Source organism: Otolemur garnettii, unplaced genomic scaffold (assembly GCF_000181295.1).
Source record: "Otolemur garnettii isolate 467f Iridium unplaced genomic scaffold, OtoGar3 scaffold00022, whole genome shotgun sequence".
NCBI classification, from domain to species: domain Eukaryota; kingdom Metazoa; phylum Chordata; class Mammalia; order Primates; family Galagidae; genus Otolemur; species Otolemur garnettii.
Genome location: NW_003852417.1, coordinates 4,245,483 through 4,261,256, shown reverse-complemented (window position 1 = coordinate 4,261,256; position 15,774 = coordinate 4,245,483). Strand labels below are relative to the sequence as shown.

General features: G+C 43.9%; 1 protein-coding gene across 1 annotated transcript in view; it reads right to left on the bottom strand.

Moving 5' to 3' along the window:
* LPIN1 (lipin 1) overlaps window positions 1-15,774 on the bottom strand; it is a 54,719-nt gene that overhangs the window by 36,672 nt on the left and 2,273 nt on the right. Inside the window, 5 exon segments of the mRNA XM_012803785.2 lie at window positions 249-342; window positions 1,313-1,616; window positions 4,349-4,478; window positions 9,741-9,866; window positions 11,843-12,150. Coding sequence (XP_012659239.1) covers window positions 249-342; window positions 1,313-1,616; window positions 4,349-4,478; window positions 9,741-9,866; window positions 11,843-12,150 — 962 coding nt within the window.

Here is a 15,774-nt window from a genome sequence, read left to right as displayed (position 1 = left end):
GGCCACCGCCAGCTCCTGCCTCTATCCCTGTCCTGCAACCCCGTCTGGAAGGGGGCGTTTCGGCCACACGCCACCCACGTCTGCAGACAGACCGGAGCCTTCTCCCTGGTGGCTTTTCACAGTAGAAGGTGAGCCACCTGCTGCCTTTTTCTCACATACTTTCTATTTAAACATAAGCGAAAACGGGACTCAGGCAGATTAATATTCAGATTATAGAAAATGATATGAGGGTATCAGAGGAATTTTACTTTTTGGGAAAATACAGGGCTGCCACTTCAGGATCCATATCCGTCAGGTCATCCAAGTAGACGCCATCAGAGCCCAGGTGCCTACTTCGTTTATCTGAAAGAGTAAACGGCTCACGTCAGAAAACCACTCTCACAAACGACCTCAGGGGCGTGAACCTGTACAGACAGCATGTAAGCACAGCGTACACATTCGCTCTGCAGCACCCAGATGGGGCCAGGATCAGCCAGTTAGAGGCAGGCGGCCCAACACCGTTGCAGGTGAGCCTGCTGGACCCCAACTCACGGCCATGTGGCCCGGGCCAAGTTCTGCCACTTTGCTGAGCCTCAGCTCCTCCTCTGGGAAGTGCCTGGTGCACCCTAAGCACTCAGAAGAGTAAAGCTACTACCGTTACCATTAATTGATGAAAGCTTTCCTAAAGCACTTCCCCATCAAAGCTCCAATGCACAACATCCTAAATCATGCAGTGTCAGACAGCATAACACACTAGGGTTTCAAACTTCTCTCTACTTCAGGCAGAGAATTATGTAATCAGTTTATACAGATCTAGAACACCCAACAAAGTGGCCCAGCTAACAGAGACCTGTCCCGCCATCAGCATCCCTGACACGCAGCCAGGTGTGCAGCAAACTAGTGAGAAATGACACAGAAATTTAAGTGGGATAATGCGCTAGAATGCACACAACCTGAGGCGAGGAAAGACTAAGATTAGCCTAATAATCAACTTCATAAGAGCACCCTTCTGGGGTCCCACAGTATCCTGGATCTCACTGCCCCTGATCTGTAAGATGAGGAGGTTCATTACATGATCCCCACAAGGCCTCCTTTCACATCTGGTTTTCTATGACCAAATTCTGATAATTAATATATTCAACAAAAGAGCACAGATGATAATCCTTCATGACTAAATTCTGATAATTAATATATTTGGCAAAAGAACATGACAATCGTCAAGGTTCTGCTTCGACCTTGATTTTCTTGAAACTTTTGAAAGAAGGATCTATAATTTGTAGAATAAAGGCAAAGACTGAATAGGAAGAAAGGCGAGAAGCCCCAGCCTTCATACCTTTTTTCCTAGAAGGAGAATCCGCCTTATTCACTGCCTGGACTATGCTAGCAGAGGGGGGCTTGAGTTCCTCAATCGCAGGGGAAAGTGGTGCTGTCACCCCGACGGCCCCGATGTCCTCCTCATTCACAAACTGCATTTCTGTCTGAGACTGGCTCTGGTCCAGAAGCGGCCCCCTGGCCAATGTTGGTGACTGGTCACTGAAAGTGTCTGAAGATTCGCTCTGGATGGTCTGAAAGTGGATTTTGTCGAAAATTTTTCTACTGTTCAATGGGCTGGATTCTTTCATCTTGTGTGGAGATGACTAGATCAAAGATGGAGGGAGGGAGAGAGGAGAAAGAAGGTCAGAGCACAGGCAGGCAGGGAAACTGAGTGGATAAGGGGGAGCACAGGGGCAGTCCACAGTCTGTGGCAGAGACTTCTGAACCTCAGGTTTCATCTGGATTTCCACACCTGCCAAAGGGTGCAGAAAACCAAGAACATTAGTTCCAAAGCAAATGCACTTTCACATAAAACACCAACTCACAAACAGAAGTGAGGGAGGAGAGAATTTTTAAAAAACCCACCAGAGGGAGGGTTAAGCCACCCAAACCCAACAGCAGAATGGGAAGTACCGTCAGACAATGGGGCATTCTGCAGCAATGGGAATACAGGCATTCCAACTACATGCAACAGTGTGGCCCGATCTTGCAAAGCTAATCTCTGCAATGAGAAGTCAAGGTCACTTTTATCCTTGTGGAGGGCAGAGGTGCAGCATGTTCTGCACCTCAATCTAGGTGCAAGGTGCACAATCTGTTCCCATTGTGTAAGTGCATTACACTGTGTCTCCCTGCACGTGTGCTATATTTCATCAAGTTTATTCCCAAAACAAGAGTGTGTAAGTAAGAGTGGTTCATAGGAGTGGGACATTAGTATTTCTGAATCTACCTCCAGAGGGATTTCCAATTATAGAGAAGATTTATTCAAAAATAAAAATATTGCAAGGGTACATGTCAAATCTATTAAGAGAGTATAAATGTCTTAACACAATAATTAAGTGAGGTGAAGGCTATGTTAACCCGTTTGATGTAAGCATTCCAAAGTGTATATAAAATCAGTACATTGTACCCCATAAATGCATTAATGTACACAGTTATAATTTAACTAAAAAAAATAGTTTTAGGGCAGAGCCTGTGGCGCAGTCAGTGAGTAAGGCACCGGCCCCATATACAGAGGGTGGCAGTTTCGAACACAGCCTCAGCCAAATTACAACAAAAAATAGCCAGGCGTTGTGGCAGGCACATATAGTCCCAGCTACTCAGAAGGCTGAGGCAAGAGAATTGCCTAAGCCCAAGAGTTGGAGGTTGCTGTGAGCTATGACACCATAGCACTCTACTGAGAGCAATAAGGTAAGACTCTGTCTCTTTAAAAAAAAAAAAAAAAAAGTGGTTTATGGTATAGAAAGGGAGCAGAAAGCGTTCTCTTTTCTGTCTGATCTCTCATCTTCTATCACAAGTGAAAATAATGCTATAGTAGATCTGTGGTTAGAACTGTTTTGCCAGAAGATGTGATGGCTTTGCACTTTAAGGCTGTTTCTCCAGCAACTAACGACATGAATTTGTTAAGATAATCGCTGTGTCAACTCTGCAGCTGTGGGTGGAGAAATCAGCATTTGCTGTGAAGGTGAACCATCACCTGGAGAGGACATGCATCCTGTACTTCAGCCTCAACCGATCTGATCTCCAAAATGTCCCCCAACTCAGGTTGCACCAGGAATGTGTTCAATCTTCATTCATTCAGTCGTTCATTCATACTACAAACATTTACTGGGGATATAAGAGGCTATAGCATCTTCTTAGGACTTTACAATATTTAAAGGAAAAAGAAAAGGTTGCAATGTAATTCAAGATGTTCACAATACACTGGAATATGAAATAAAATTCCTTGAAGGAAAAGATATCATGCTTCCAGAAACCTATATGCCGTTCTGATTATGTGCCTGCATGTGAACTTGCTGCATTTTGAAGACGGAGAAAATGAGACTCAGTGTGAAGACGGTACAGCCAAGGAAAAAGGATGCGAAAATTTAAAGAAATCTGCCTGAGCGGCACCTGTGGCTCAAAGGAGTAGGGCACCAGCCCCATATGCCAGAGGTTGCAGGTTCAAACCCAGCCCGGGCCAAAAACTGCAAAAAAAGAAATCTGCCAGGCATTCCGTGACACATTATCCCTGTTAAGCCCCCGACAACTCTGAGCAGCATCTGTTGTTTCCTCACATTTTATAAATGACGACACTGTGGTTCAAGGAGGCCCACTGATTTGCCTAAGGTAACCTTACTAGCAACTGGTAGAATAGGGATCCTATCCCAAGACAGTCTGCCGCCCAGGCCCTCAGTGTCTCACCACACAGCTGTTTCTCTATTTCTTCTGGAGATCCCCTCAAGTTCAAATTTGGGGCCACACCAATAATAATGGTCATACATCCTTGCTACTTGATAAATCAAAGCCTTAAAATATCCTGATGTCCTAATAGGCCCAAATCTGTCATTTCTGCTTTACTAGCCATTCCCCCTGCCCGTGCCCTTCCAGAAGCATCTCTCTGGGAGGGACACACAAGCCTGTAGATTCAGTTTTTACAACTCACTGGGCCTGTCATTCCGCAGACTTGGCTCCCAAGCCTCTCTCCCTGGGACTTCTCACCCATCATCTCTGGCCTCTAAGAAGTAAGAACTGGGAGGTATTTTTGTTCACAGCTTGAAGACAGCAGGATTTGTGTGTAAGTTGTAGTTTTTTACATTTACTTGTATTTTGTTCTGATTTTAGAAAAAAATTAGAGCCTGAGAGTATTCCTGTTATGTTTAAAATACATAAATATAATGAGAGCCCTTGATAAAGTTAGTGATGGGGGAGAATGCAATTCTGGGGTTCAGAAGATGTTATCATTTACCTCCAACTCCTGGAAGTTATGTTTCCTGGCCATGACAGGATACTAATTCCATGTGATTTAAGCTAAGTTAGAAATCCTCAGTGTGTGGCAGAACTGCAGATACAGACCTACCTTTGCAGCTTGTGGCAATTCTCCCCAAAGCCAGAGCATTTCCAGGTTACTCTTCTGCCCCGTCCTGTCCACAGACTTACTGACCAACTCTGAATCACTTTTAGGTGTTGAAGGCCGGGAACCTGAAGGACTTAAGCAAATACAAAACCATGATTAAAGTGGGGGGAAAAAAAACTTTTAAAAATGTTTTTGGCCCAGATCCAGGCTCAGATAACCCAGAAAATGCACCCAACCTGCCACCTCCTTATGAGCAGAGCTTCAGGTCATATCCCTCCCTTTGGCCACCAGAGGTCACTGCAATCAGCATCTAAATCAGCGGTTCTTAACCTGTGGGTTTCGACCCCTTTGTAACAATGAAAATACATCCTGCATATCAGATATTTACATTATAATCCATAATAGCTGCAAAATTACAGTTAGGAAGTAGCAACAAAAATATTTCATGGGTCACCACAACATGAGGAACTGTATTAAAGGGTTGTGGTAGTAGGAAGGTTGAGAACCACTAATCTAGACAGGTGCTCCCAATTTGGGTACCCTGCCCCAGCCTGCTGCCGACCCCAAAGAAGAGGAGAGAATAAGTAGCCTAGAAGAGGAATGTCAGAAAGAAAGAGAGAGACAAGAGAAGAGAAAGGAAAACGAGTTTGTTCTTACCTCAAAACCTCCACCTGCCTCACCTCACCCTGAGCTCACCTCACCCTGAGCTCACCTCACCCTGAGCTCTCCTCTCCTGCACTCCTAATTGCCAAATCAAGAGTCTCAACTCTCAGATGCCTGTGAAAGGGTCTTGGCCAGCTCTCATATGCATCTGCCGTATTCTACATTTAAGGCATTTGTAAATCTGTACTAGCTGTGGAAACAGAGTTACATCACACGTTCAATCCACAAATAAACTCCAAGTAAAGACTTTATAAAATCGCATCTTCCAGGAATACTTCACAGGACCCACAGTTAGCTAAGGCTCGTTCTGTGAGCACATATCACGGTGTTCAATTGTCCGGCTGCCTTCTCCTTGGTTTCCACGTGCTCGCTCAGCTCTGTTTTTACTCTTCAGAACTAAACAAAGTCTCACTTTGTAACCACCCAAACATAATCAACTTATCCACAAGATACTCAGGATTCTTAACAACATGTGGAAATGTTCATTATTTATAGCAAAAGTTATTGCAATTACTTATTGCAACACACTAATGCATTTCACTGCTGCTTGTCTTTATTCTCCTGCACCATTTCCTCTAGAGAAGATGGCAGTTCTCAAACAGACAGGAAATAAAGCTACCACAATTTCCCCTACGTCGTCTCCCACGGTCCTTATCTAGTCTCTCAGTGACCTCTCATGTACTCTGTCTCATTTATCTGTTTGAGTCAGATTTTGACTCCAACTGGTCTTTCCTGTCAGTGCGAGGTGAGCTCAGGGTGACACAGAGCTTGTCTCCAGTAAGCATGGTCTTACTGGATAAACTGATCCTGCATCTCCTTGGTCAAGCCACCTGAAGCAGACAGATCAAGCGCTGTCCCTCCTTCATTTCCCGCTGAGGCGCACACAGCTGGTCCCTTCTCCTTGGGCACTCACTGACCACTGATCCATCTCAAGGCCCCCTCATGCTCCATCTCACCTGTCTGTGGAGAGCAGGTACCCTGGGCGCCACACTCTGAGAGCTTGTACACCAGGACGCCCCACTCCAACACACATCCGCTTTCCTGCCCTTGGGAAGCTGTCCCCTGAGAAGGGCTGCTGGGCCCCACGTGTGTCTGCATAGCCTGCCTTCCAACATCTCTTCCTTCTACCATTAAGACTTTTCTCCAAAGGAGCAATGCTCTCCTGGCACTGACGCCTCCACAGTACCAGTGTAACAGAAAATGGAAGTGCTGTGACCTTCCGTGAGGGGCCCTGATGCATGCACCTGTGATCTGGACCCACTCTTTCTCCAGACTCCTCACAGAAGTCCATCCTAACTGGCTAACCAGCCCCCAAACCTCAACATACTTGTTTAAAAAGTTCTTGCCATCATATTTTATCAGATAAAATATAGCTTATATTTTGTTATCAGTTCCTTAGAATAACAAACTGTCTTACCTACTGACAACAAATTAAATAAAGCCCTTTAGACCGAGCTTGCTGTGGAGCAGGGGTCAGCAAACGTTTTCTGTAAAGGGCCCAGTGGGAAATATCTTGGGCTTTGTGAGTTATCTAATCTCTGTCGCAACTACTCAACTCTGCTGTGGTGGCATGAAAACCGCTGTAGCCAATATATAAAGCAACTGGCTGTGCTCCAGTAAAACTTCACAAAAGCAGAGGACAGGCTGGACTTGGCCCATGGGCTGTAGTTTGCCAACCTCTGCTCGGAAAGAATGAAAATGCTGAACACAGATCTCCTGCTGCACCTCCCCACTCCGAGATTCCTAACATTCTGGGTCCTTCATAAAAGCCCCCGCCCACAGGGATTCCGTAGAGGCATTCGGGTTTGCAAGAGCACACAATTAAAGAAGCAAGGCCCGTGTGAAAGTCGTAAGCTAGAAGTCCCACCTCTCGCACGAAATACACCACCACCAGAGTTGCTGCCCACAGCACGCTTTCTCTAAAGGAATCTGTACACAAATACACATGTACTTTCTGCCCTTGGTCACTGACAACTCAGACAGACTGAGGATGGCCTGAGGATGGGTCCCCACACTGAGTGTGACTTAACAGAAACTTGATTCCAAAAATGCCTTAGTATCAAGTAATTCGACTTTTAAAATCAAAGGTTATTTAAAAAGTAAGCTTACAAGGTCACCAATTTTTATAAATAAGGTATTAATTAGCCTAATAATAGTGGTCAGTAATTGTGCCAGTTCCAAAAAGGCAAATTAGCTAATTGTTTATAACTTCGTTCTCATTTTAAAATGGCCTTTCTTTTGCATATGTGACACTGAATGAAGTACACCCTTCTTTAATCAAAAAGAAAAATATTTTCCACTTAGGTATTAACCATCGCTTCATTTGCTAGGGTTTGTAAAGTAAACTACTGATGGCTACAATGTAGGCAGGTTAAAACCTAAGGCAAAACCCTCAGGTAACAGCATCAGATGAAAATCAAACCTGTGCCCCTAAAGCTGAGATCCCAACTACTACTCTCCAAAATTCTCTTTTAGAAATTCTGTGGACAATATCTAACTCCATTATTCAGACAGCCTAGTGAGCTATTTAAATATTTATAGTAAATGACTTATACTAAAGAAGTATCCAAAAATATCTTGTGAACTTATTTGTCAAACAACCCTAGATACAGGAGATTGCATTCCCAATCTCTATTTTATTATTCTATCTTTAAAGCGCTCCATAGAGTTAGGTAGAATGATATACTTAAACACAATTTCCAGAGAATCAAATTCAGGACTTCAAAAAAAAAAAAATCGAATAATCTACGAGTGTTAAGACGAAAGAAAATAATGCTCTCTACGGCTTGTCTTCATGAGTAATTTGGTTAGTTGGTGAAGTAGATGGTAAGAGTTAGGTCAAATTTTTCACTTTGTATAGGAATGTTCTCCAGAAGTAATTGGGTTAATGATAAAATAGACTTAGAAGAGTTAGATCAGAATTTTCATTATTGAATACGTTATTCAAGTGAGTGGGGAAAATAACTCAGCTACCTTTCCGAAGAATGAAAGTAGGAGGATTGTGGAGGGCAAGAACTAGACAGGCCTCCCTCGGCCGCGACTGCAAGGTGGGGGGGAGTCCTTTTGCAATCTACCAGGTTACTGGACATCACATACACATTAAAAGAAAGAAAACAAAGTCATAGGTCAATTAGATTCAATGGGATTTCATATAAATTATTTAACTACTCTCAACAATGACACTTGTAAGAAAACAGAAATACTCAGGCATCTGACAACAGCAGAGGACAGTCCGCTGAAATTGCTAAGAAATCAACACCAATTTTCTGAGCAACAGAAACAGGAAGCTGCCGAAAGAGCTATTTCCCTTTCTGTTTCATCCACGTGCCCGTAATAGATTCAGTCTGTCTTTGATCACACTTTAGTGCTTATTCAAACCATGTAATTCCAAGGTTTGATTATCTGTGCTGTCAACTCTCTTCAAAGAAAATATGGAATTCTGAGTACAGAACTGTATCTCTGTACCCTAACTGGTAATTCCATTTGACAGTGGTCAGGTCCACATAATCTGGCTCGGTTATTATTCTGATTCACTTTAAAAAAGCATTAAAGACAGACAAACGGGGCTGTTTTTAAATTTAAGAGAAATTAAAAGAAACATTTTAAACATAGCTGTGCCCGTATCTATCTGTCGTTAATGTTTTTCTTTATGAATCCAGAATAACTGAGTCAGATTATGTAGAACTGAGCACTGTCAGAGGGTTTCCTGTCAAGTTACCCTTGAGAATAACTCTGGCTGCCACTGTCATTTAGACCGGTGTTTCCCAACCTCTTCCTCATTATCACCACACTCTCAAGTATTTTGAGAAATGAATGGCCTGCCACCATGAGATTTTAATGCTATGACCCTTTAGAGACCCAAAATCTTATGTCTAAGATTTTGTCTAAGATATGTTATCATGTCTAAGATTTGGAGGCCATCCAAGAACCAATTTTCATCCCAATCATTCTCACCAGTGCTGAGAATTAACTATTTTCCTCTGGAAAACTACTGGGAGGGGCTCATATATTCTCATAGGCATCAGTGATGTAAAGACCTCAGGGGCAGGGAGGGGGTTGGAGCAGTGCAGGAAGGCACTCTGGGAGCTGAGCAGCTCTAGACCCTCAAGTGTATACAGAACCTCTAAGCAGGGGTCCTCAAACTTTTTAAACAGGGGGCCAGTTCACTGTTCCTCAGACTGTAGGAGGGCTGGACTACGGGCCCTGGGATAAGTCGGCTGCTAAGCAGGACAGGCAGCAGCAGCAAAAACACCTGGCGGGCCAGATAAATGTCCTAGACGCCTGCAAACTTGCAAGTCCATTTCAGGGAAATACATGCTCCTGAATTCCAGTAGAATGAATGACGCATGAGGGAGGCAGCGTCTGGACAGCCCTGAATGACGTCTCTGCTTCAAATTCACTTTAGGGCCTAGGACCAAGCAAGAGCTCTGCGGCCCTGTTTTCTCCTATTAACCATCAACGTCCGGTAACTTAAGTGCCTTCCTTTCAGTTTCCCTTCCACACAGCTAAGAGCTGCATTTGCAGATGGATTCTGACTTAGATAGACGTCTGTGATCTGCCCGTATTCTATTTTTTAATCCTAATCCTCCTATTACATTCTTTTCTGGTCCTAATTAGTTTCACTTTTGATTTCACTGTTTTTCTAGACAAGCTTCCTATAAAAGTGACTTCAGAGCCTCTGCACTGGGACAGGTGAACATGCTCAGACCCACACATACACACAGCAACCTACCTGGGGCTAGGCGACCACTCTCGATCTGAATTAGGGTATGAAGATGACTGGGGATAAGTGGAGACTGGGGAAAGGTTTTCCTTAGGAATATCATCTTGGAAGGGAGGCATATCATTAGAAAGAGTTCTGGAGGAAAAAAAAAAAAAAAAGATTAAAGTCAAAGGATTTTTAGTTGATAGATTCCTAATAAAGTTGAGTTCCAGTTTTTTCTTGATTACCTCTAAGTGCTTTGTGTATTATCAAGACCTCCTTTTAAACATCCAGGCATAGTCCAGGCCATGGAGGGTGGAAGGGGAGGCAGAGGCATCTATCAATGTGCTTGTGTCTATGCCTGGCTGAATTATGAATTTAAAGTGATTTGACTCAGACATACACACGATGCTCAACTGCCCCTCTCCTCCTTGAGGTAGCAGACTGCTGTCTGCATGCTTCCCGGTCTTGAAACCTCGGAAGGTAGATCCGCCCAGAACTGAACTCAGGGTGGTGTGAAACCCAGGCCAGGTACTGGCTGCCCTGCCAAGTAACTCAATGACTCCCATGCACATGTCGTGTTTCATTCAGCAAAATAAAGAAATGACATCAACCCAATGTGTCTTATGATCATAAAGTGATTGTAAAACCACCTCATTTCAGACATACACAGACTCCCTGTTTCTTTCACTTGGAGGTCATCTGTCTGTAGTTTTGATATCTATCACTAAACTCTAGACTTAAACAGCATGCAGGAAAGGCAATTATAAGAAGCCCAAATACCCAGTTTCAGAGCCTCTGGCAGGTCAGAGGCTGCAGTTAGGGAAAGCAATGATGCCAACTGACCTTTACTGTCAGCTAGAAAAAATATATATGTTCTATTCTGAAACATGAAGCAAGGGAATACCTCTGATGTTTCTTATCCCTTCTTTATGTTAAAAAGATGTGAAAAGTTATCAAAAATTACAGTGAATTACATAAAAATCTGAACCATCAAATAGCCTTTAAAAATTAGTTTTACCTTTTAAAACTAGCACTTCACCACCAAAATAGTCCTACTCAGAAAAACAAAAATCATTTTGCCACAAAAACATTTGCACCAGAATGTTTATTGCAGCTCAGTTCATAATTGCCAAGTCGTGGAAGTAAACTAAGTGCCCACCAACCCAGGAATGGATCGACAAACTGTGAGATATGTATACCATGGACTATTAGTCAGCCATTAAAAAAGATGGAGACTTTACATCTTTTACATTTATCTCGATGGAGCTGAAATATGTTCTTCTTAGTAAAGGACTGCAAGAATGGAAAAATAAATATTGAGTGTACTCCATACTGATATGAAATCAGTATAGAAACAACTACATATTCATGAGAACAATAAAACACTATTATGGTCCAGTTCCGGGGTAGAGGGAAGTAGGAGAGGGTCAGGGGGAGGATGTTTGGCAGAGGAGGGAGGGCACCAGGCAGGATCTCACCTAATGTGCCCATTGTGAGGGTGTGTAACACGCCCCCTGGGTGAGGGGCTCTTCTACAAATGGAACCTTGCCCTGAAAGTGAGAACAACATCACCTAAAAATTGCACCCTCATATTAATTTGAATAAAGTTAAAGAAAAACCAAAATAGTCCTACATACAAATCAAATTTCACTATAGTGTTAAAAGGAAAGGAGAAGAGAACAAAATGTCCATTCCACTTTGGGCCTAATCAAAAAGTTGGCTTGAAAAGAAGACCGAGCTCTACGTTCATTGTTAACCCTGAGCCTCTCTGTATAAATCAACCCAATTGCTGTGTACATAACTGGTGCTCAAATAAGAATAAGGAGATTCTAAGAAAATGGTGTCAGCCATGAACTATCTTTTTGCTCTGTTCCCCATTTCCTGACTCTACTCCCAACTTCGGGAGTCATTACCCAGGGAGGTCGGACCTCCCCACTGTCACTTAGCCATCAGTCACACCAAACCTTTACACCACTACAAGATTTGGTCCTGGCAATTCCAAAATTCAGTCTAAAATGCATAGCAGAAGAACAAGAAATTCAGAAGGAAAGAGAGTTTATAACAATCATCATGGAAAATAAATTCAACCCCGTCTCCCATCCTGCCCATCTCCTGTCCTCGACAGTTACCGACTGCCGTCCAGTGGCTCCCGGTCCTCGTCGGAGCTCATCTCGATGGGGAACATGTCTTCATCCTCAGACGTGTGGATGGAGTCGTCTCTCTTCAAGCTATCCAGCTGGGATTTTCTCCTCCTCTTCCTTCTCTTCTTTACTAAGGAGCCGATGGACGAGTTCTCTCCAGGAGGCATGACGGGGGCTGGTGCACCGGGGTCCAGGCCTCTGACTCTGTCCACAGTGCCCCTCTTCAGCTGGCATTCCATCCTCGAGGACCCTTCAGACAGGATGGGGGAGGTGGCCAGGTACATGGGGACCATTTCCTAATGGAAAAGACACATCTTCAAAACAGAGCCTGTTCCTTTGCATCCAGGGAGCAGGACAGGGTAGAAGGCCCTCCAGGCCTAATTTCAGAGGCCAAGCGCTCCCCGGAGAGGCTGCAGGAGGGGAGCCTGACAGAATGTCTCAGTCACACTGATCTGGAGATGTGGCTGCCCAACTGAATGCCATTTTGTACTCAATCCTGCATTTACATACTTATAACAAAGTGAGGTAATTGTCAGTGATTTCCAGCCACCCAAATTCAGCTTTGTCTGAGCAAAGGGGGAAAAAATGGGCTTTGAGTCATCATTTTATGCTGGGAACTGGACTCAGTTTTGTACTTCAGTGCGGGTGTGGGTGGGTGAAAGAGAGAATGTGTATGTGCGTATTTTCTTTTTACTCGAACTGTGTATTTTTTTAATATGCACTGAATGAAGATGGTAATTTAAAAAATAAACAAACAAAAAGCAACTGTCAGCGCCACCCAAGTACCTCCCATATCAGGACACGTGAAGGTATGTAGGCGTTAAAGAGTCAGATATTGACCACCTTAGAGACCAAAAAGAAAAGAAAAATGCACAACCTGCCAATGGACTACTTGTTTGATAATGATCCAGCAGTTTTTTAAAAACATTAGCAATCAGAGTGGTGCCTGTGGCTCAAAGGAGTTGGCCGCTGGCCCCATATACAGGAGGTGGTGGGTTCAAACCTGGCCCTGGCCAAAAACTGCAAAAAGAAAAAAACTTTAGCAACCACATTATTAATGAATGACTCATTTATTATGAGAAACTTGGTAACAAGAAGAACGTGCATACAAGAGTGGGATAAACAGAAATACACTGCTGATAGTTAAAATAGGTTTAGAGAGCTTCAGACATGCTGAAAGTATTAAGTGTGAACCATCCCAGCAACAGAGCCTTAGGCTGGACAAGAGTGAGGTTGCCTTACCCGGCTGCTCAGCTACTCGGCTGGACCAAATGAAAAAGAAACACAACACCTGTAATCCCAGAACTCCTAGTGAGATTCCATCTCCATTAAAAATAGAACAACTAGCCAGGCATTGTGGTGGGGCCTATAGTCCCAGCTACTCAGGAGGCCGAGACAAGAGGACCTCTTAAGCCCAAGAGTTGGACGTTGCTGTGAGCTATGATGATACCTCGGCACGCTCCCAAAGGCAACAGAGTAGGACTCCGTCTCAGGAAAAAAAAAAAGAAAGAAAGAAAAAGAAACACAGACTCAGGTCAAGAAAAGAGGAGGGCCTTGGTCACCTGCAGCCTCTAAATGGGAAGGGACACGTGTGGAGACAGCCAGATGTGCCAGGCAGAGCACAGCGCTGTGTGACAGAGGTGCTGAAGGGCCCGGGCTCCCAGCATCCACAGCCTCCCAGCGATACTAAGAAGCATCTGAACACACCCCGGCCAGGGGCCCTACCCACAGCATGACAGCCCCAAATGCTGCCTCAGCTGTGGCAGCCTAAGCTCTGACTAAAGCTGGGACAAACTAAGTTAAAAAACATAGGTGTCCACCTAAGGTGGAAAGAGTTTCTAAGTGCTGTCAGGAACCATGTAATGATTGTCAGAGCCTCTGCATTTAAAAGAGAGATAAACAGCAGATAGGCAGGGATCCTTGATGGCCACAGAGTCACTCAGAAGATGAAGGGGCGGCAGTAGGCGCTGGGGTCCTCCCCAGACACCACACCTCTGGGCAGGCCAGATGGAGGCAGTGCCCGGGACAGTATGAGAGCCTGGAGCTCTACAGAGCTGGTGCTTTTTAACCATGCTGTCTTCCCAGAAAGGTACTCCTGCCAGTGGATTTCGTGAGGATACACTACCTCAAATCCCTTCAAGCAGCTTGACCAGTGAGTGAAAGATTTTTTTTTAGTGGTTTGTCTGGGAAGAAAATATCATGGTAAATGTTCATGACCTCAGATATGGCCAAGAATGCTTATATGTATACGACACCAAAAGCACAGGCAACAAACGAAAAAGCAGAATGAAAGGGAAATGCAGACTTTTTACAAAGAAAAAACAGATAAATTCAACTTCATTAAAACTACATCTTTTGGGTGGTGTCTGTGGCTCAGGGAGTAGGGCACTGGCCCCATATACTGAGAGTGGCGGGTTAGAACCCAGCCCCAGCAAAACTGCAACAAAAAAATAACCAGGCGTTGTAGCAGGTGCCTATAGTCCCAGCTACTCAGGAGGCTGAAGCAAGAGAATCACCTGAGCCCAGGAGTTGGAGGTTGCTATGAGCTCTGACACCACAGCACTCTACTGAAAGTGACAAAGTGAGACTCTGTCTCTTAAAAAAAAAAAAAAACACTAAATCTTTTGTGCTACAAAAGACAACAAGAAAGTGAAGACAACTCACACAATGGGAGAAGATACTTGCAATATATCTATCTGACAAGGGACATGGGCCTGGCATATGGAACAAATGTGTGCAACTCAGTAATAAAAAAGATGAATGACCCCTCCCAAAATGAGCAAAGGATTGGAATAGACAATCCTCTGAAGATACACAATGGTCAATAAGCTCATAAAAAAGCTGCTCAAAACCTCTAGTCATCAGAAAAGTGCAAGTCAAAACCATAAAAAGGACACCACTTCACACCACCTGAGTGACTAGAATCCCCAAATTGGTTAACAAGTATGGGCAAGGATGGAGACCAACCAGAACTCTTGTATATTGCTGGTGGGGAGAGAAAACAGTCTGGAAGTTCCTCCAGTTAATTATAAAGTTACAAGTTACCACATGACCCAGGAATTCCCCTCCTAGGTTGATACCCAAGAAAAATCAAAATATATCTCCACACCAAAACTGGCACATGAATGTTCACAGCCACATTATTTGTGATAAGTTAGGTGAAAACAACGTAAGTGCCTGTCGATAGATGAAGGGATAAACAAAATGTGGTATGTGGAGAAGCAAAAAACACTTCTCCATTGTCTCCTAACTTCATGCGAACACATTTGGGCATAAAAAGGAATAAAATACTGATACACACACGTACTGCAACCCGGATGAACTTTGAAACATCAGTGAAAGAAGCAAGGCACACAAGGACACTTACCGTGTTTCCCCGAAAATAAGACACTGTCTTATATTTAATTTTTTCTCAAGAAGACACACTAGGGCTTATTTTCAGGGGATGTCTTACAACTCTTGGTGCTGAAATGCATGACAGTACAAGGTCTTACAACTCTCCGTGCCAAGTACATCACTAGGTCTTATTATTAGGGTAGGGCTTATATTTAACAAATGCATAGAAATTCTGCTAGGGCTTATTTTTGGGGTAGGTCTTATTTTCAGGGAAACATGGTACTACATGGTTCCATTCATTCAAAAGCTCAGAATAGGGAACTCTACAGAGACAGAAAGCACTTCAGAGGCCGTACAGGGCTTGGGGACTGGGAGGTTGAGGATGAGGGGAGGTGACAACTAAAGAGTATGGTGTTTCTTTACAGGGTGATGAAATTCTGAAATTGACTAGGACTCCCGGTGCCTACTGCCACCCCTTCATCTTCAGAATGACTCCGTGACCATCAAGGATCCCTGCCCATTCACTGACACTCCACCCCATCCTGGGTGCTATAGGGACTCCGGGCTCAGAAGAGCATAGAGGA